This window comes from Protopterus annectens, chromosome 6.part0 (assembly GCF_019279795.1).
Source record: "Protopterus annectens isolate FY-2018-M chromosome 6.part0, PAN1.0, whole genome shotgun sequence".
Taxonomy (NCBI): domain Eukaryota; kingdom Metazoa; phylum Chordata; order Ceratodontiformes; family Protopteridae; genus Protopterus; species Protopterus annectens.
This window is the reverse complement of record NC_056737.1, coordinates 327,068,242-327,089,884: the sequence shown is the minus strand read 5'-3', so window position 1 is coordinate 327,089,884 and position 21,643 is coordinate 327,068,242. Positions and strand designations below refer to the sequence as shown.

General features: G+C 39.9%; 1 protein-coding gene across 1 annotated transcript in view; it reads right to left on the bottom strand.

Moving 5' to 3' along the window:
- DNAL1 (dynein axonemal light chain 1) overlaps positions 1 to 21,643 on the bottom strand; it is a 926,266-nt gene that overhangs the window by 321,647 nt on the left and 582,976 nt on the right. Inside the window, exons 5-6 of the mRNA XM_044074089.1 lie at positions 18,847 to 18,902; positions 5,462 to 5,588 (exon numbers count right to left, since the gene is read on the bottom strand). Of these exons, the coding sequence (XP_043930024.1) occupies positions 5,462 to 5,588; positions 18,847 to 18,902 (183 nt within the window). The remainder of the gene's footprint in view (positions 1 to 5,461; positions 5,589 to 18,846; positions 18,903 to 21,643) is intronic.

Genomic DNA, 21,643 nt, shown 5'->3' with positions numbered 1-21,643 from the left:
GAACATACAAGATAAAAAAAATCAGCTATTCAAAAACCAGCAAGAAATTTTACAGAGGTAAGCTTTTGTCAGCTACTGTACCCTTCTTCAGACTACAAATGAACATTAAGACACTCCAATTTATATTGTATATCAATGTTTTTACAGTTTTCAGTTGTACATAACTAAAACAATTCAACAACACAAGCTATGCTGTCAATAAGTGACTTTTAAATGATGCTCACATTATTAAATAGCCTAACAACAAATCAGTCTAGATACCAGCTGAGCTTACATGGGATCATTAGTCAAGGTGAAAAATCAAGAAAAGCAGTTAAGTCTTTTATTGTAGGGATAAGTGAACTGGTCCTAACAGCTGGATCATTTTCATCAAACATAATACAGAGAACAGTAGTTGCTAAAAACACAACTTACAGGAACAGTAATTTCCAAACAGCAGAAATATGTGTTTTCATATTTCTTTACATTTACATAAAGTAACATATTTAAATATTTAAATTTGTTTTACAACCATAAATATGACTTACATAATGCACATGCAAAAATACGTAAAATAGTATTCAAACTGTGCCTTGAAGATACTTGGCTCTGGCTGCCCAGTAATAAACAAAACTAACAAGTTTCTACGATGTTCCTAAAACAGAAGGCACAAAAGCAGAAGGAATGTTAATTACAATATTTGTTCAAGATGATGTGACAAAGTTTTAGTGAAACATTTAATAGGTGTAAATCGTCTGCATCTGTATCAGCTTGTAGTCAGAACTATTAAAATAATTCAGATTAGCTGAGGTCCCTTGAACAATTGAATTTATATCTGTCAAGTAAAATTCCAAGAGTGCCACTGTTTTGCACATTTTTGGGACAGAAGTCCAATGCTAAGGGCAGTTTTGCAAAAGGTTTTCTCAGTCACTGCTGGAGTGTAAGCGGGTCTTTGTAGCAGACACTGATCTTGACTTCTTAAGTTGTAAATAGAGCATCTTATAAATCCCATTTTTTTTAAAAAAAAAAAAGGTCAGCAGTTATCTTTTATCAGGTTTTTGATGCTATGTTGCATGATGATAATTAGACTTCCTTGAGATCTATTTACCCATTTATTCTTTACAGGGTGAGAGTCATTTCTAGTCCAATTGCTTCCTGTGAACCAACAGACAATTGCAGAAGCTGTCATTCAGATGGTCACTGGGGCTTTTCTCCCTACAGCCCTAACCCCCTTTCTGGTTGTTGATATTATCATCTGCATCGACACAGAAAGCCTTGCTGTACCCTTCCTCAACACATGCATGTTCCACACATACACACACACACACATATATATCTATATCTATATATATATATATATATATATATATATATATATATATAAAAACACATACATATCTCTGGGGGGAGTTGTCCTCATCATGTGTCATTTCATCGATCCTACACCCTATAAAAAATAGTTTGAGATTCACTGAAAATGTTTCAGAGGCCTTGAAGGCTGAGGATGCTACTGGTACCGAGGACTTCCTTAATTCCGAAGAAGAAAAAGAACTGAAGTAGATCTCAAATCCAAGCTATCCAGGGCCATAGCCCTGAGAGGGAGAGACGGCTCTGAGAATCCTGGTGTCAAATCCCCCCCCCCTCCTGAACTTGGTGACATAGCTTCAGCTCCAAGTCTCATCTCGATCCAAAGGCATCGGCGTTGAAAGAGAAAGGGAAGCAGTCAGTGAAGTTATAAGTAGCTCTGGTGCCAACAAAGGTGCTCTAGTTCCAGTTGGATTCAATAATACTAGATCTGAAGGGAGAGTTGTTACAGACTCCTGCAAGGGAAGGATAAGTTGGCCAGTACTCAGTACCTTCCCAGGGGATGGTACCAGGATAACCCCAAGCTGAATCTGCATCCTCAAGAACTTCCTTTTCATCCTACTGACACTGACTTCTGTGAGGCTTATTGATAACAGTGTGGATGGTGTCACAGAATGTGGCTGAGTGTATCTTCATTCTTGCAAGACTGGTGACTGTACTTTGGAACACACTGGTCCTGGTGAGTAACTGGTGCATGGAGGAGATCAGCCCAGAGGGGATCATTAGATCCGACCTTCAAGGTACCTTGGGGTTGGGATACCCAAGGTTGTTGTTTCCGGGAAACTTTTTGTCGAAGTTTTACGAGGAGACTCATTCTTTTCCTTCTCTCTCTCTTGTCTTTGTCTTCTTTTTCCTTTTCTCTGTTTTTTTCCTGTCCCTTCAATTTAGATCTACATCTTTTTGAAGGGGAAAGAAGTTGAAGGGGTGGCCCCTGTCTGTGTCAGATGGACCCCATTTAAGACATGTTTGTTCCTTCTGGTCTGAAGGGCCCTAGCAGTGAACACTGCACAAGACTGTCAGTCCATATCAAAGTGTGAGGCACCTAGACAATAAATACATTTGGAGTGTGGGTCTTGGGGTGGTGGTTTGTGCCCACACTCTGACCATTTTAAAACTCAGTAGATTCCAACATGGCGAAAACCTAAGGCAAAAACGTCAAGTAGTAAGATTAAAAATGTCTGCTATTTAATCTAAATATCTAAACACCTTTACTATTAAAAAAATGGTAACACAAAAAAGGCCTAAGGCCCTAGCTAAGAAATTTAGCTAAACTACTCTAACTACTTAACAAGATTAACTATCTTATTTATACTAACTATAAAGAAACTTTAACTGCACTAATAAAAGGTAACAGTGTGAAAGAAAACTCTTGCAGTAGGAGAAGAGAAGCAGGAAGAAAAAATATATAACCTTGTGCTAGATAGCTCTTGTGCACACATGTATCAATGGAGCAGTAAACGAGATCTGAACATCTGAGGTAGAACCTAGGAATTATCGGTAGGGGAAGAGTCAGAGCTCTGGATCCGATGAAGCTTCGAAGTCAGCACCGAGGTCGGAGCCGGTTGGATTGGACAACCCATACATTTGAAATGGATGAAAATAGGCAACACTGAATCATGAGATATCCAATGAATACTTAAGTACCCCAGAAGAATAATTTCAGAGGTACTGTTGTCTTGAAACCATTTCAGGAGGGAAGGCAATGCAGCAGTGGTAGATTTTTGGGGGTAGTTTTATTGTTTGACACTCCACTGCTGCAATTTCTGATTCACTGTCAGGGATTGTGTGGTTGATGGGGGGGGGGGGGGTGTGATGCAGAGGCAGTGCTTTTCACCAATATTAAGACTCCTCGTGCTCTTCTGGTTGTGTGGTCCCGTCTAAATATGTAATAGTTGTTTTAGTCAAGTCTCTGAGGTGGGTTATATCATTTCAGCCATACTTGCACTTGGTCAGTTTTGTTGAATATGCTTCTGATGTTCATATACATGATTCTCACTCCTTTAGTGTGGTGTATTATGGTTGTGGTTTGATTATGTGAGTAAGTTGAGAGCTGGGTGAAAGTTGGACCAGGGTTAATTTTGTCACCTGTACAGAGAAGAAGCAATAGTGCCAATATTAGAAGGTGTCAAGGTTTTTTATGTGGGATATGTAGTAGGTCTATATATTGAGATAACTGTTTTTACTTTTTTTTTAATAATGGGAGATAATCCAGTGTTCTGCTATATACCGTGTTAGCAATATTTAAACATTTATAGTAGAGTTGATATGTGTTGTGCCTGCATGTATTGGATGTTGGTGTGTAATCACAGTGGCTGTGTAGTCTATGGTGTTGGCCAACTATATTACCGTCTGTAGTGGTACAGCCTGTTTAGCAGTAAAGAACATGCAATGAGTAGTTTAATAATTACAGATGTTTTGTTTGTGTTGGTAACGAGCTTGGGAGGAGGTAGGGAGTTTAGTGTCATTTGGAGATATTGTTTTTAAGAGGGAGTGGATGGGGGAAGAGTGGGAATGGTGATACAGTGGTATAAATGTAATAAGCCTGGATGATGACTGGGGAATTATGGGTGAGAGAAAAGAAAAGCTAGAGATACACCCAGTGAATGATAGCAGCCTATCAGCCTATGCAGGGCTCTATGCCATACTGCTACAGGAGCAGTCTGTGAAGTAATGATAAAGGAGAAAGCTGTCTGTGAAATTATGATAAAGGAGAAAAAAGTTATAAAAATACAATAAAAGGCAATAGAAACACTACTTTGATGTAGCAGTAGAATTCACTTTCAATATCAGGTAAGACTAAAGGCTTCAATTATATGAGAGCAGTTAATGAATACAACTGCTAAGAGAAGGAAAACAGACAAAGGCACCTAAAAAAAAAAAAAAAAAAAAAAAAAGCTGCATATATAATATATATATATATATATATATATATATATGTATCTGTATATATATATATATATATATATATATATATATATACACACACACACACACACACACACACACACACACACACACACACACACACACATACACACAATAAGCAGTACTCAGTATTTCAAAAGAGTCAGAGCTTATTTTTAGCTTGGAGCATAAAGAGAGGTCTTGCCGCTACAGACATTATGCAGGGTTGACTTCCATAGAGGAGGAACGGGAGGTCGCAAGTTGTGTTTTGCCATCTTTCAAGCAGAGCACAGGGGGAAAATGACTCCAGTATCTGAGACAAGAAATAATATATCAACACTAGGGAAACAAGAGCAGTTAAGGTACAGAGAAACAAGTAATAGTAGTAAATAAGTACCAGCAAGCAGTCATTTTACAGTAGCACTATTAACAATTTAACATTCATGTTAGTTTTGCATTTACTAAAAAGGAAATGACAGCTGTGTAAGTTGAACTTACCATAACAGTAAATGTTTGAATTATCACTGCTGCAGTAGCTTTAGTTATATGGGTTATATCCTGGCCAAGAATATAACAGCAAGCCAACCTACAAAGCTTCTGGGCACCTTCTGTGCACCCACACTGTCAAGCAACTCAAGCTGAGCTGACTAAAAAGCAAGTTTGGATGCAAAGTCCTTCAGAGGTTTCCTGCCAGCAGAACCAGGGATACTGAGCCCTGAAAGGACTACATTAGGAACAACAAAACATAAATGTCCACATCCTGGCATAAACACACACAAACCCCCCCCCCAAAAACGAGGATTGAGGGAGGGAGCGGCTACGACAGCAGTGATCATTCAAACATCCACTACTAATAATACTAAAATAACTTTCAAATTGGTTTTGAGCAGCTTTTCTTGTTTTATTTTTAAGAATAAGTGACTAGCAGGGATGGGGTCACAGCCGTTAACATGGGGAAAAATGAAACAAATACAGATAAAATTGTTAAAAATTAAAGGCATTTCCATTACCATTTATTGAATGTGGATTTCTTTATTCTCCATCTCAGCTTTTGGTGTAATAATTTTACTAACTGCAATCCTCAACATCTTCCAAATTTGTTGTGTTTGACTGAGATTTTGTTTCTTGATGTCCTGTGACCTGACCATATAAAGCAAAAATCACACAGTACATGCACAACACTTTCTATCAAACATACCCAGCTATGACTTACCCCACTCTTTGACAAGGTTGTTTGACATGTATAGAACTCTCAACTTCTTCATGACATGAATCCCTTTTAGTTTTTCAATTTGGTTGTAAGAAATCCAGAGTTCTTCTAATGTGTCACCAACAGCTTCCTGTAAAACATTAAAGGTAATTCTTACCTGACAGGTCTGCAAGTAACACAATTGCAGAATAATTTATCTGACAACACTTGAATTATATGCAGGTAATAATGAGCCTAACAAAGGACACAAAAACAACTGCTGAGGTGGTGACTGTCAAGAAAATTAACAAAAGCTAAATATGGTGATACAGAAGGTCTCTCCTGGCTTTAGGTCTTGTTTGAAATAATTAAAATGGGAAATGAAATACTACAATTTCTTAACTTGCATAGTCTTTGTCATTCAGTTTTAAAACTATGAGTATTAAGCCAAAGGCACTATGGCAAGGAAGAACCAGACTTTAAAGCTGGTTATAAACACAGACAGCATATGGGTCTCTTGCGAAAAAGAAAAAAAAATGGCATCTTGTGTGCACTGGTTCACTGAGTAAGTGCATTTGACCATCTCTGTTCCTTTTTTAAACCAAAAGGAAACATCCAACATCTATGTCAGGGTTAGATTCTGTTAACTGGCGCAGAGAGCAGGACATACCTAAATCCAAGAGTAAAAAAACAGAGCATTAGAATGAATGAAGACTATTAAAGAAGATTAAACAGTATGCAATGTTTCTCACAGAGATGCATGAACATTCTTTGTTGCTGCCAGCAAGACTCAAGAAAGAACACTCCAGGGTCATTCAGAGGAGGAACACTGAACTGCTACAAGCCAGCATTCATTCCTAGGCTGGGAAATTGAACTTTGTCTTCAGAGTAACCTGACATCTGAAGGTCACCAGAAGTAAGACACCTGGCCCCAGTAACTTGGGGTTGTGGAAGAAGTAATAAGAATGAATGCAACAGCAACCCACTGTAACACTGCAACATACTCTGCAAGGATGGAAGTAAAGAACAGGCAGATGGTTGAAATAAGGGGCCTTCTTGTGTGTGTGTCTCTCTCTCTGTTGGGTGGGAGAGTCCACAAACCCATAACCAGATCTAACTAGGAAAGCAGCTAGCATTTCAGAGTGAATTTCCAATAGGTGTCTCTGCTCCTCTCATTTTGAATATGGAGAATCTTTTACAGAATGAGATCCTGTCCATTGCTCTTTACTGCAAACCTAAAGCAATAAGCGTAACTTGCAAAGAAAATAAGGTGAAAATACAAATACTGGTAGTAGAAAAATGAAAGTTTTGTATTTAACATAATGTTAGATTTTTTATGATCCATGACCATCCACTTCAAATTCAGGACTGGACTCCACAGGTGGCAGTGCCTTCCCAAAATGCAAACTCCTCTCTTCACTTCCATAATGCACCATGGTTTTCTCTCCACTTCAGACTACGTTTGCCCAAAATCCAGTGATAACCACTTATAACATGTATAACTCCAAACACCAGATTATCTACCTTTCTACTATTGCACAACTGCCATATCTCATAAAAGCCCCAGGTACAGTTGGCTAATCTGGACAAAGGGGTACGACAATCAACTATACAGACATGGATCATGAAGGTGTAACATTATATGTATTTTTTGTATCTTATTATATGATCCAGTTGTCCACCTCAAATCCAGGACACGGCTCTCAGCTAGATGTCCTGGGTGGAATAATGACAGAATACCCCTGGAGAATGGTTTCTCTGAAGGAAGATGTGGATCTTCAGAAAACATCCAGCTTTCAGTGTCTTGTAAAACTGTGCAGTGAAGCCCATGTCACAGCAGTACAAATGTCATCCACTGAAGAATTTCTGAAAAAAGGCTAAAGAAGTAGATGCAGCTCTTGCAGAATGGGTGTTTGTCTTTCCTGGTACAGAACTAGCACTGAAAATAGAATAATAATCAGTTGAACAGTCACCTGGACAGACCAAGTTTAGACATCTTTTGGTGTAATCTGTTTGCAGCAATAAGAGATAAAAAGATGATCTATTTTTTCTATGACCTATAGTCCTGTGGAGGCAGAACTGCAGCTAACCGTGTACATCTGAACAATGCAATTTGTATTTACCTTGACAGAAAATTTTGGGAAGAAGGTATGGAAATTAACAGACTGGCTAAACTTCAGGTCTGAAGCTACTACCTACATAAAGGTCATGTTGGTTCTCAGAGAAACCCTGTATTTATGAAAAATGTGATGTGGAAAGGGGATGATGTCAGGGCCTGTAGCTCTGAAACCCCCTTGCCAATGTTATCATCAGAAACAAAGTCTTCCAGGGTAAATACTTCAGCTCTGCAGTGGCTGTTGGCTCAAAAATAGGAGAGGAAATGTTAAATTCTCTAAGACAAAACTTGAGATCCCACAGAAAAAACGGATTCTTAAAAAGTAGTTTTAGTAACAAAGCATCTCTTTGAGACAAGTCTCACTGACCTTTACAGATGCTAAAGATGCTGAATTAAATCCCTGACGAGATCTGTTGATAACTGCTAACTGTACTGCTTGAAAAGAGAAGCTAGACCCCTTTCTGAAGATGTCAGTCAAAACTGAAGAACAGCTGGCATGGGAACTGTGACATGGTCAATTCCTTGTTGAGTATCCCATAGAGAGAATTTTATTCAGTTTCATTTGCATACCTTTCAAGCAAATGGCATTTGGACTGCAGTCAAAATTTAAACTACGCTTAGAGATTATGCAGGGTCCTTAGTCACCAATGGAACTGGAGAAACCATACAGTTAGTTTGAGCGAATGGGGATTCAAGACAGGTCAGCTGGACAGATGGGTAAGGAGACTTGAGTAAGGTTCTAGAAGAAGAGGTTTCTTTAGTAAGTGAGGACACTGTAGGGGAAACCAAACATGTTATGGCCACTATAGGGCTATAAAAATGACCTTGGCTCTGCGCATTATGTCTTTCTGCAAAAGATTACTATTTTTTTTTTTTTAAACAAGAAACATCTTTATTAAATTGTCACGTATGACATAGGCAATCATACATTTATATAAATGAAAACAAACCATATTGACATGATTTTAGTTGCAAACATTACACATAACAAACCATACTGTTGTTGAAAACATTATACATCACTTATAATCTATCCAGCCATTGTCAGTCAAACATTACATGACTCATTCAAATCCTGCCTCCTTTTATGCCTCATTCCTCCTCCGCAAGTGTTGTTCCCACAATTCCCATTTTTCTTAGGTAATTTGCTCCTGACCTTTCCTAAATATCCCAATTCCAGTTGTTTTATCTCTGTTATGATATTCACTATTTCTAGTAAAGTTGGTTTAGACTTTGATTCTGCCCTTTTCTAAATATCCCAATTCCAGCTGTTTTATCTCTGTTATAATATTCACTACTTCTAGTAAAGTTGGTTTAGACTTTGATTTCCATTTTTTTAGTAATTACTTTTTTGGCAGCTACAATAAATAAAGTGAGCAAGGCCTTACTATGTCAAGGCAATTCTGATTCTATACCACAGCTCAAAAAAAAAATAATTTCCTTAGTTACACTAATTTGCTCACCCAGTATCTCCGACAAAGCAGTGTGCAGGGAACCTTTAAAGTCTGCCAACTCATTACACTCCCAGAAAATATGTTCCCAATTACCTCTTTCTTCCCCAGTACATCTCGAACATTTGCTGTATACCTGAGGAAAAATTCTGCTGAGTCTACTTGGGGTACAAAAATAACTTTGTAAACATTTCCAAGCAAAGATCCTAAATCTTCTACACTTTACTGTGTATTTGTGAGACATATACATATCCTTCATTGTTTCTTTGTGAATTGCTTATCCAGTCTCTCTTTCCAATCCTTTCTAACCTCCTCTGATTGATTATTATACTTATCATGCAATACTTTGTATGCTCTATTAATTATTCATTTTTAAACAGCAGCTTCTGTTCTAGATTCTACAAAAAAACTGTACCAGTGCTGGTCTTTCACTTAAAATCCCCCTACTTCTTTCTCTTTGCCTATACGCTGATATCAATCCATGATACAAAAGGCAATCTCTATCCTACAGTCCAAATAAATTCTTGGCCTTTTCCCATTTTATTACCTTTCCCTCTCTACATATTTGCTCCCAATACCTTGGTTCTTTTACCAGTTTCCTCCAATAAATTCCAGCCCCCTCTTACCTTTTCTCTGTATCCCTAATTGCAGTCATCCCTATCGGAAGACTCTTCTTTTTCCATTCCAGTGTTGGCTTAGTTCTTAGAATACTTTCTGTGACTTTATGAATATAATATTCTGCATGGTTATTGTTATTCTCCTTGAGGATCTGCATCCAAAATGCCAGTCTCTCTTTGTTTCTTGAGCTTCCCCCATCTCATCATCATCACCCCTTTCTAAGTCTCTCTATGAACCTTACCATCAGAAGAATTAGAAGTAGAGTCCCCTTCTGCTTGCTGACTCACTTTTTGTTGGATAAACTTTTTTATGTTCTCCTTAGGCTCTGCATCAAAAAATCAATGAAGACAGCTGGACACAGCAGCTAGAATCTCACACCTGCCTCTCGACATTCCCTGATTGTGGAAATAAATGTGTTTCTCTTCTTCCTGGTGTACAGTGAATAATCATTTTCTACAAACACTCTGCTGTCTTCCAGGTTTAATACTTTGCACTTTTGCCACAATTTTATCAGGATCAACTCTTTCTACTGTATGACTGCATCTTTACTAATATAGTAGGTCTTGGCTCCTTTCCCATGGTCATGTTTGGAGTATACACACAATGTGCCCTTACAATTAACAACTTCTGCTGTGCAACAACAGTCCATTTGCTTATTTGTGCATTCATAAAATTAATACAGTCCATTCCTTCCAGTTTCTCTGGTACAGCAGAAAACATCAGGTTTTTGCTGAGCACTCTGTCTTCTAAATCTACTATTTTTTAAACAGTTCTTGAGAAACCTGATCCAAAATGGAATTTTGACATAAAACCATACTGAAGAGATACTTTATACCTCTAACAGTTAAGGTACAAGAAGTGTACCACATTTGGCTAGTTACCTTGAATCTTTATTAAATGTAAAAATATGAACACGACAGCCTCACTACTGTACTTAAATGTTGATAAAGAGGTAGTAGCAGGATATGCATTATAAGTTCTACATAAAGCTTGCCTTTCTAATGGAGGTTTGCATATCCTGTTAGTCTTTTTGGATCCAGATCCTGTAAATCAGAACTAGTGATTATTACCTTTTAAAACATATTGTAAATCCTAAAGCATTGTGACTATCCATTTGAATCTCACAGCCTCATTATTGTTCTATATCTCTTATTTAGAGGTAAGAGAACCACTACAGAGCAAATTAAAAATTCTCTCAAGAAATTTAATTTCTCCCCCCAAAAAAAAAAAAAAAAAAAAAGGATGTCTTTTGGAAGAAAACCTGAGTATTGTCAGGAAGAATCCTCACTGTGAACCTCTTTAGAGGCAAAAAAGAAGTTATGTACTTACCATAACGTTCCATGTGAGTTGTTTATCTTGCCTTTATTCTCACTAACGGCCGATAACAAAGCTCAAGTTTTGCCAGTAGCTCCAGACCAAGCCCCTTACCGCACAATGTACTGCTGGAATTACCTCAGATCTTGTTTGCTGCGGGTATATATACCCTTTTATTTATTTCCACAAGGAAGCACTTCCCGAAGGGGAAGAAGTATTGAATAACCAGGATGGTACTAGCCTCTAAGTCAACTGTCAGCCAGGAGAGGGAAGGAGGGAGGGATGTGAGAATAAAGGCAAGATAAACAACTCACATGGAACGTTATGGTAAGTACATAACTTAGTAGCACATAACTTCTTTATGTGAAGTTGTTAAATCTCGCCATTTATTCTCACTGATGGGTAGCATCCCTAGCACCCTCAATCTTGGGTGGCTCATGGAAGTACGTTTTTCAGTACAGTGGAACCAAAGGAAGAGCTGCCTTTGGAAGCCTTATCTACTTTGTAATGTGTGATAAAGGTATGAGGCTTAGACCAAGTGGCTGCAGCACAAATATTGTCAAGGGGCAATTTAGCTTGAAAGGCAGAAGATGTAGAAATGGCTCTGGCAGAATGAGCCTTAGGTTTTTGTGTCAATGGCATACTAGCATTCGCATAAACAAAGGATATACAACTGATAACCATTTAGATAAAGTTGTTTTAGCCACTGGATTACCTTTTCTGGCTTCCGAAAAGGATACAAAAAGTTGATTTGATTTTCTAATATCCTTAGTTCTGTCAAGATAAAATCTGAGCTGTCTGTGTACATCAAGTTTGTGCAGCATGTATTCCAATTTGTTAGAGTGGTTGGGAAAAAAGACTGGTAGCTCAATGACCTGATTGATATTGGATTCAGAACAAACTTTAGGAAAAAGGCGGGGTTTGTTCTGAGAGAGACTCTATCAGCATGGAAAATCATGTAAGGAGGCCTAACAGATAATGCTTGAAGTTCTGACACAGAAGTAATAGCTACCAGAAATATAGTCTTCCGGGACAAATATTTGAGATCACAAGAAGATGCTGGTTCGAAAGGGGGGAGAATAATTTGAGACAGCATAAAATTCAAATTACAGGGAGAATAAGGAATTTTGACAGGCGGTCTCATGTGAAAGGCACCTTTAAGAAAAGCCTTAGATAACTTATGGCTTATAACATTCAACCCATCAAATCCAAGGTGGAAATTTGATAAGGCGGCTAACTGGACTCGCACTGTGGCAGCTGCTGCGCCTTCTTTAAAAATCTTTGTCAAAAATTCTAAAATGGATGATAGAGGAGCTCAGAAAGGGTTGATTTTCTGTATATTGGCCCAAATTGAGAACCTGTTCCACTTACTGTGGTACAGTTTCCTGGTGGATGGCTTGTGAGAAGACAAAAGGATTTGTCTTGTATTATCTGAGAGCAAATGAAGCCTGGCAATTAAGGGAAGTGGATTAGCCAAGCAGTCAGTTTTAGGGACTGCAGTGAAGGATGGAGGTCCCCTGACGGGTGTGTCAGAAGGTCTGGAACTGGGTCCAGGATCCATTGATCCTCCAGTAGATGATGGTGAAGGAAGGGGAACCAAGTCTGTCGAGGCCAGTAGGGAGCTATGAGGATAACTGTCCTTCCCAGAAACTTTGCTTTCTGTAAAACCTTGGGTATCAATGGAATAGGTAGGAATGCATAAGGAGATCAGAGGCCAATCGTGTATGAGTGTGTCTCTCTGGGAATGTCCCGGAGGTGGTATTAGGGCAAAGTAGCTTCTGCATTTGTTATTAATGTGACTGGCAAAGAGGTCGCAGCAAGGCTGGCCCCATTTGCAGAAAATCAGATCCGCAACTCGTTGGTTGAGAGACCACTCATGAGGCAACAGTATTGCCCTGCTTAGCTTGTCCGCTATCACATTGGATTTCCCCGGGATGTGCGTTGCTAACAGAAAACGGTGGGATGACACAGCCCATTGCCATACCCTGAGTGCTTCTCGACAAAGGGGGTAAGACTTGGTTCCGCCTTGTTTGTTCAAGTACCAGACCACTGACATGTTGTCCATCTGAATTGTAATTGTCCCTAGAGGAAGAGAGTCCTGAAAGTACTGCAACGCCAGAAGTACCGCTCTCAACTCCAGAATATTGATATGCAGATGTGACTCTTGATCCATCCATGTGCCTTGGGAAGTCTTTCCCTGAAAATGACCCCCCCACACTATCAGGGAAGCGTCCGTGGTCACAATGGCTACTGGGGGGGGGGCAAAGGGTCTTCCGATTGTAACATGAAGAGACGTCAACCACCACTGAAGGTTTCTCTTGCAAGAATCTGTGATGAGAATCATGTAGTGCATTGGTAGCTTTTGGTAGGACCACTGAGCGAACAGGAGCCATTGAAGGATTTGCATATGCATCCTTGCGAGTGGTACAGGAAGGATTGCTGCTGCCAACAACCCTAGTACCTTCAAGACCTCTGCTGCTGTAGCTTTGTTCTTTGACACCAGTGAGATAATGTGTTGGCGAAGAAGTGAGAGTCTTTCGATTGGAAGACGTAGAGTGGTGGTTTAGGTATCTAATTCTGTTCCTATAAAAACGGTATGCTGCGATGGCAATAAGGCAGACTTTTCGAAGTAGATTGTAATGCCTAATTGATGGCAGAGTGTCAGAGTATATTGTGTTGCCTGAGACAATTGATGCCTGGTGGGAGCAGTGAGGAGCCAATCATCTAGGTATGGAAACACCTGGAATCCTAGACACCTCAGGTGAGCCGTGACCACTGCCATGCATTTGGTGAACACCCTGGGGGCTGTAGTGAGACAAAAGGGCAGGGCTAGAAAGTGGTAATCATTGGCTCTCAGCCGGAAATGCAGGTGACCCCCTGGAGCATCTGTTCATCTTTATGTGATAGTATGCGTCCTTGAGATCTATGGAGCACATCCAATCACCTTTCCCTAGGAAGGGAAGAATGGACTGAAGTGTGACCATTCGGAACTTCTCTTTCTTTACAAATTGGTTGAGTCTGCTGAGGTCCAAGATAGGTCTCCAGTCCCCTGTTTTCTTTGGTACCAAAAAGAATCTTGAGTATGTTCCAAATCCAACTTGGTCTGCTGGGACTGGTTGGATGACTCTTTTTCTAGCAATTTTTGGACCTCTACGATTGCTTGTTCTCTGAGATTGGGTGGAACATCTGGGATTCTGCTTACAGGAGTAGGTGGGAAAGAGAACGGTATGAAATGTCCTCTGGAAATGATGCTTTGTACTCATGTATCTGATGTTATGTTTAGCCAGGCTTCTGGGTACAAAGACAGGTGACCCCCGACTGCCTCCAGAGCCGAACAGCACTTTCAGGAGCGCTGGTAGGGCTGACCAGAGAACTGGCCTCTGTCACCCTATTGCTGTGGACCCCTCTCTGCCGTGCGGGTGGCATCTTCTGTTATAACCCCCTCCTCTGCCTCTAGAGGGGGTTTCTCCACGCGTGTCCTGAAAGGCTCCCTGTGCTTTTTGGAACCACATTTTCCCTCCCCTAGGGCCCTTGGGGTAGGGCCAGCCAAGTAGGGGTAGAAAAACGGACTCCAACGGCAGATAGGGTCTTGCCTTCCTGCTCACACCTGGTTAAAGTTTCCTTTACTTTAGGCCCAAACAGTGATGAGCCATCAAATGGGGTGTTGATAAAGGAAGAGTTAAAGGGTTCCACAAAGGAACAAAGATGCATCCAGGCTTGTCTCTGCAGAGCAATGCCTGAACTGGCGGCTCTACTCGAACCATCAGCTGCATAAGATACGAGATGCATGGACGAGTTTACAACCAAATTTAGGGTAGCGAGCTGTGTGTGTTGACTTTGTCGGCAACCCCTGCAGCTACCGTACCCTGGAGAGTATCTCCTAGCTCTTTCAGAAGATCTCCTTGCAGTCTCATAAAATGGGTTAAATAGTTCAGCGATCGCAGAGAAAAAGTTGCTGAACTAAACATGCGTTTCCCATATCTATCCATGATCCCAGAATCTCTGTTAGGAGGATGGAATGATGTGGATGTTTCAGACACTTCCTTTTTGGTGGCTTCAGCTACCACCATGGCATCAGCAGGCACTCCTTTGGTCAAAAAGGCTTTGTCCACTGGGGCAGAGATGAACTTATTCGGCTTCTGAGGGACAGGTTCCATGGCCTCCGGTGACTCCCACGCCTTACGAGAGATCAGCTCCATGAGCTCATCATAAGGCGGAGACACCCAAGAAGTGGAAGGTTGAGACCCAAAAGCTTCAAGAGCACTGACTCATCCTCAGTAGGGGTTTTGAACTGCCAATTGCCCCTCTGACTAAGGATCTCTAATATCTCTGCAAAGGAGATATCCTCAGAGGGGGATCGAGGAGACCCTTCTGACTCATCCAAGTCCGTGTCGGATGTCAAAGACTCCTGTGGGGAGTCTAAGTGCCTCCTCTTGCACAGTCTCTTCCTGGGTACCTCCTCAGTGGGGAGATCTCAGGAGGTCTCGGAAGAGCAGGGGACGCCCTGTGGGGCCACCTGAGTCTCAGGGTCTCTATGCTTAGGGGTACCAGTAGACATAGAAGTGGACACAGGAGCTTGAGGGGAGAAGGAAGCCAGAACTGGTGCCGACGATGTCTTAGGAGACAGGACTCTCCTCATGGCATCGAATGCACCATGGCTCCGACGAGAAGGGGTAGATGGATCCAGAGGGACCGTCTGATCCTCCCGCACCGAAACTATGGGCCCCAAGCCCGAGGTAGGAGCCGAGCTCATCAGAGCCGAAGCCCTGAGAGGAAGAGTCGGCACTGACAAATCGGTTCGACTATCCTCCCCGGACCTGACAGGAGAGTGTTGGCTCCTAGCGTCCTTGGTCAGCGCCAAGGACGTCCGAGTAGATAGAACCGATAACACCGGTGTGGGTCTCGGTTTCAAAGGTTCGACAAGCATCGGTTTGGGCTCCTTCAGCTCCGAGAGTCCAGTACGGCTTGGAGGAGGAGTAGTCAAATCCGGTTCAACGGTCTTCTGCTCTGACGAAGTGGTTGGGGCCGACAACAATTTTGCAAGTCCTGGTGCCCTTAAAAGCTTCTGCACTAGCTGATCCATGTCCATATCAAAGAGGCTGAATGAAGACTTTGAGGAATGCACCGAAGGTGCTGAATGGAGCAGAGGAGATGAGGAAACCTCAAAGACCAGCTCCAAGACAGGGAGCTGGCTCCAAACCAAAGGGACACTCTGTTCAGAGGAGTGTGGAACCAATGACCCTGTAACCCTCTGATCTCTTTGCTTACTTGGATTGTTTAGAATCAGAAGATTTTGAAGATTTAGAAGAAGAGCTGGCACCTTTCTGGCTACCCAACAGCTCAGAAAAAGTATGCTGCAGCAACCCCCTATTTATGACTTTTCTCCTTCTCTCTATGAGAACCCTCGATGAAAAAGAGTGGCAAATACTGCAGGAGTCTTGGAGGTGTTTATCCCCCAGACAGTAAACACATTGGACATGTCCGTCTGTGACGGACATTTTCTGTCCACAATCTGGACATTTCTTACACCCCAATTTGGGGTGAGACTTTTCTCTCTCATCTGACATTTTATAAGAGACACACCACAAAATTAACCTGTTAAATACAGGGCTACCTAAGACCACTCTAAACAATATAGTAAGAACAAGTAAAAATTGTTAAACTAAATAGGGCTAAGAAAGGCCACAACACTAAGAAAACAAGCCAACACAGGGCACTATCACTACAATCTAACTTACTTTAAACTATTATTATTTTTTACAAGAAACACACACACACACAAAAATATGAATAATCTCTCAAAAAGAGAAGAAAAAAGTTTTTTAAAACTTGTGATTTATCAAAATGGTCGAAGCTAACTGGATCACCGAGATCTCTCTTGCCGCGGCAAACTAGATCTGAGGTAATTCCAGCAGTGTATTGTGGGATAAGGGGCTTGGTCTCGAGCTACTGGCAAACCTAGAGCTTTGCTATTGGCCGTGTCGGAGCCGAGGATCGGCTCCAAACCCATCAATGAGAATAAACAGCGAGATTTAACAACTTCACATGATTCAATTTGTGTTACATAAGTGTTGTGCTCTTCATCACAGAAGTCGGGGAAAGGGGTTATTTTCCTTTTCTTTATAACTTTTGAATGTATGCAGGTACCTATGGAGGTTCACATCTCTGTGTTCTCTCCAATGTTGGTCCAAGGAAAGGAATGAGGTTGGTCCTTGTTGCCTCACTGTGGTTACCTGGACTTTATTGAAATATTTTTAGCAAAAGTTTTCCAGTCATACTAGGCTGAAAGATAACATAGGCCTGCTTATTTGCACCAGTGGTGGGATTATCATGATTAAATGCTAATAACGTTCTAAAATCATCCATCCCAGTAATGCTTGGATCTGATAATATCACAGGAAACATCAAAGTAGGTACTGGCAAAGGTGCTTTTATGCCTTATTTTTTGACAGGATTGAGACCAAAGGAGAGAATTTTGATAACTCTGATAATGACACCATAACCCTATTTTGGGAGCGATTTAAACAGAAGCACTCTCCCTCCATAGTCATACATGAACTGAAAAGGTTTACATTTTTTATTCAAGATCTTTGACAGCTTTCTTTAAAAAAATCACCTTTTTGTTAACATTGTCACTCTTATCCTTTTTATTTCTTTTTTCTTTTAGATTTTATGTTGTCTATTTTCAAAAGTTTTTGAAAATAGGGAAAAATACAGTTGCTGTTGAAAATAAAAAGGGCTAGAGTAGCCTACTACACTCACATTTCAACAGTTTAATTTTTGTTTAATGTTCTTTCAAAGAAATAAACGGCAGAGAAATGAGAGCTACTATGCACAAGAAATTTATATGATTAGTACAGAATCATGAGCTCTATGCAGAAGAAATTTCTTTAATGCTAACACAGGAAATGTAGCACTGCGAATAAAAGAACTAAAGAAAGCTCCAAGTAATGCTCTCTATCATGCACCAACCTGTGTTCTGCCCAATATTAGAGCCAGCATTAGCTATAGTGATAGAAGTACAGCTGATGGAAATCCCAGCTGGGAAATGAACTGAACAAAGGAGAGAAAAAACAGTGTTATGGTGTTACAGTGACCCTCCCCAAAGAAAATATTCAGAGTCCCACTCATGTCAGTCTTGTTTGAAGTAATTTACTTTCCTTTGTTTTGTACATTTTTCTTGCAGATGCTGTCACTTTCCCAGTTTATAACCTGTAGCCTCATCTATGCCTCAGATAATCAGCTTTGCAAATTAGCAAATAAGAGTACTTATGGACCTTTTTCCCATAAATAACAATGTACTGGTCTCCTTTACCAAAACTATATTGGGCACAAGTTAAGTTAGTGGCATAGAGGATTATACATTACTCTAAGGTCCTGCTGCCAAGATAAACCAGTGTATACATCTAGATGGGTAGATACCAACTGTAACAAGTCAGTGTTAAATCTTTAATAAGTACTTACTCTATTAAGTCCATCACACACAGACACACACATAAACACACACACACAGGCAGACACAGATACACACAGACACACACACAGACACAGACACACAGAGACACACACACACACACACACACACACACACACACACACACACACACACACACACACACACACACACACACACACACACACACACACACACACACCACTGCTCAAGTTCCATTTTTAAATGTTAGTTTTAAAGGGTGTTTTTTTCCACAATTTAGCAACGTGCAAAAAATAAGCTAATTCAGTCGATTCCACCCATTGCAAAAACATGTGAAAATGACTATCCAGAAAATTGAAGGGCTATGTAAAGCAGCAGTAGTGAATATGATGTACACACTGCAATGTTAGAAGTTGTATACAAACAGGATATTGTGAGCACACAGAAGCAATGAATAATACAAAGATTAACCTACCAGTCCATTTAAATTCTTAATATTATTTCTTCCTAAAGACAAAATTTTCAGGTTTTCTAAAAGAAAAGAAGATATATTTATTTAAAAAGTATACATGATAATTCTATCATACAATATGTTTACATAATGACATCTGACTTTAATTGAGTTTGCCATTTTCAGATTAATAACCCACATATTATATTTCTGTCAGGGAAAACAAATCTTTCAACGCAGTTTCAGTTTTTATTAAATAAAAGTTTTTATTTTCTTCCTTCTGCCCTTTACTTCTTGAAAATGTAGTCCAAATGGGTCTATCACACAAAAAGCACATTAGCACATGAAAACGTCAAATATCAGTCTGAGGTAAGGTACAATAAATCATACAGCCTTTACATAACAGCAAAATAAATATGGAATGTGCTCACAAATATGATTAGCTAAATCTAGGCTTATTCACAACATCATATGATCATAAGAAATACAATGCAATTGAGTCTTGCAACCAATTATTCCATGTCAGTATACATTGACAGACTGAACCTCTTCCCCAGACTCTGGTCCTATTTCCTCAGCCTGGCTTTTTAAGCTTTAGCAATTGTCCCATATAGTTTTATGCTACTGGAGCAATGATCTCTATGAACATCTATTCTTATGGTATGTTAAAACAGACAACTATACTTTCTTAAGCATTAAACTCTGCATTTTAGTACTTCAACCAAACAAATACCCTTTTCACAACAATACTGAAGAGTTTCTACTGTTTCAATACAATGTTCAGAAAAAAAACTCTCCTGAATTCATTATATTTACACAGGTTTATAGCAGCATTCCCTTGCAGGGAGCTCCCCCTTCCACCTTTTTCTCATTTACTATTTTTTTGTTAATTGTATTTAGCCATTTTAACTAGTCTTTAAAACGTTTAATTAATTCACTTACCTCTCCTCTTCTCCTCCCTCTGTAGCAGGATGTATCCAAGCAATAATGTCAGACAAGGTGAGCATTACTGGGGAAATAACAGACCACCTGGGTTGTGGTGAGGCCTGATGCCAACAGGTAAAGGGCCTCTCTACCCCTGTAAGGTCCATTATTTCCCCTATAATGCCCATGCTCTTAGAAAATGGGTTATTTGTCTTTTTTTTTGTGATTCTGATCATTTTAATTTTAAAAACAAAGAAAAAAAACACTGAGCATGTACGTGACAGTGCCATTCAACTGCCTAGTTGTCATCCTGTCATCTGCTCCTAGACTGATTTTGTGTAATCAAATCTCCAGAGCAAGGGATATTTTAGATTATTTGTTATCCAAATCAATCTACTATTTACAAGTGCCTCTCTTCAGTAACAACAAAAAAGCAATGTCAGTTTAAGTGATTTGCTCAGAGTCGCATATACAAATGAAAGTGTCAAACCTGGGATGTTGAAGCTCATTAGCATCCTATAACCTTAAAACTGTGTGCTGAGCTGACCAAAACTTTATATACATATCTGTTAATGTTTTTGTTTTATTATAAGTATATACATAATTTTTATATTTCTGATGCAATATAGATTTTCTGGCTAAAGTTTCATAGCTGCTTTATGATATAATTGTTGCTGAACGTATTTTATATCCAAAATATACGTATATATATTATGTAAATATTTAATGTATACAGACACGCACAGAAATTTGCCAGCAATTATAGCTACATTCTTAATTGTGTAAACCTCATATATCTCATTGTGCCCAAATGAATGAATGAAAAACACAACACTGTAACTCTGCCCCTCCCCACCCACCCTTGGTCGAACACACGAACACACGAACACACACACACACACACACACACACACACACACACACACACACACATGCAAACACGCACACACACACACACACACACACACACACACACACACACACACACACACACACACACACACACACACACACACACACACACACACACACACACACACACACACACACACACACACACACACACACACACCTCAGCTGTACTGGGTTTTGCCTTATAGTTTTTACTCTGTCCTTTGAAGACTGCATGATTTTCTGATACATTTCTGATGATTACAGTCAGGCAATAAAGCCAGACACTACAGTTTCATACTTCCTACTGTTAACAAAAAGCAAGCTGATGTAAAACATCTTGCTCTATCCACTTTTTAAGTGAATTAGAGTAATTAAAATTGCCCCAGATATTTGTACATCAATTGTCATTGTTTAGAATTCTTGAAACAGAAGTTGAGATTATGCTAACACTTTCTCTCTCTGTCACACACACACAAACACAGACTTGCATGCACATACATAACTGCAATATTTTTGCTTTAATTTTTCCTATGACTGTTGAATGAGACAGTTGACTGAGCTCATGAAAATAAATAAATAGAAAGTAAAATAAAACAAATTACTGAAGTTATAAAAGTAACTGCAGTAGCAGTGACAAGACCTTGCAACTTTACTTTCCCAAGGAGGGAAAGTAAAACAAGATTAAAGTTATGTATTCACCATAACTATGCACCTATGTTGTCCATTTTCATCCTTCCTCAATGTATGAGTTACAGATCTGTCCTCGGATCCAACTCTGCTGCCTTCCACAGACTTCAGATCCAACTATCAAAATCCTCTTCTACACATAATGCCCTAGTCCACTCCCAATACTAATACCGAGTTTGCTGCCTTAAAGGTCTTAATGTTTGTTTGTTTGTGTCTTTCGGCTTTTCCTGTTTAGAGGTCGCCACAGCGGAACTCCGGTCCGCTAATGATTGGTAGTGGATTTTTACGTACCAGTTTACCAGCCCTGACGCACAAC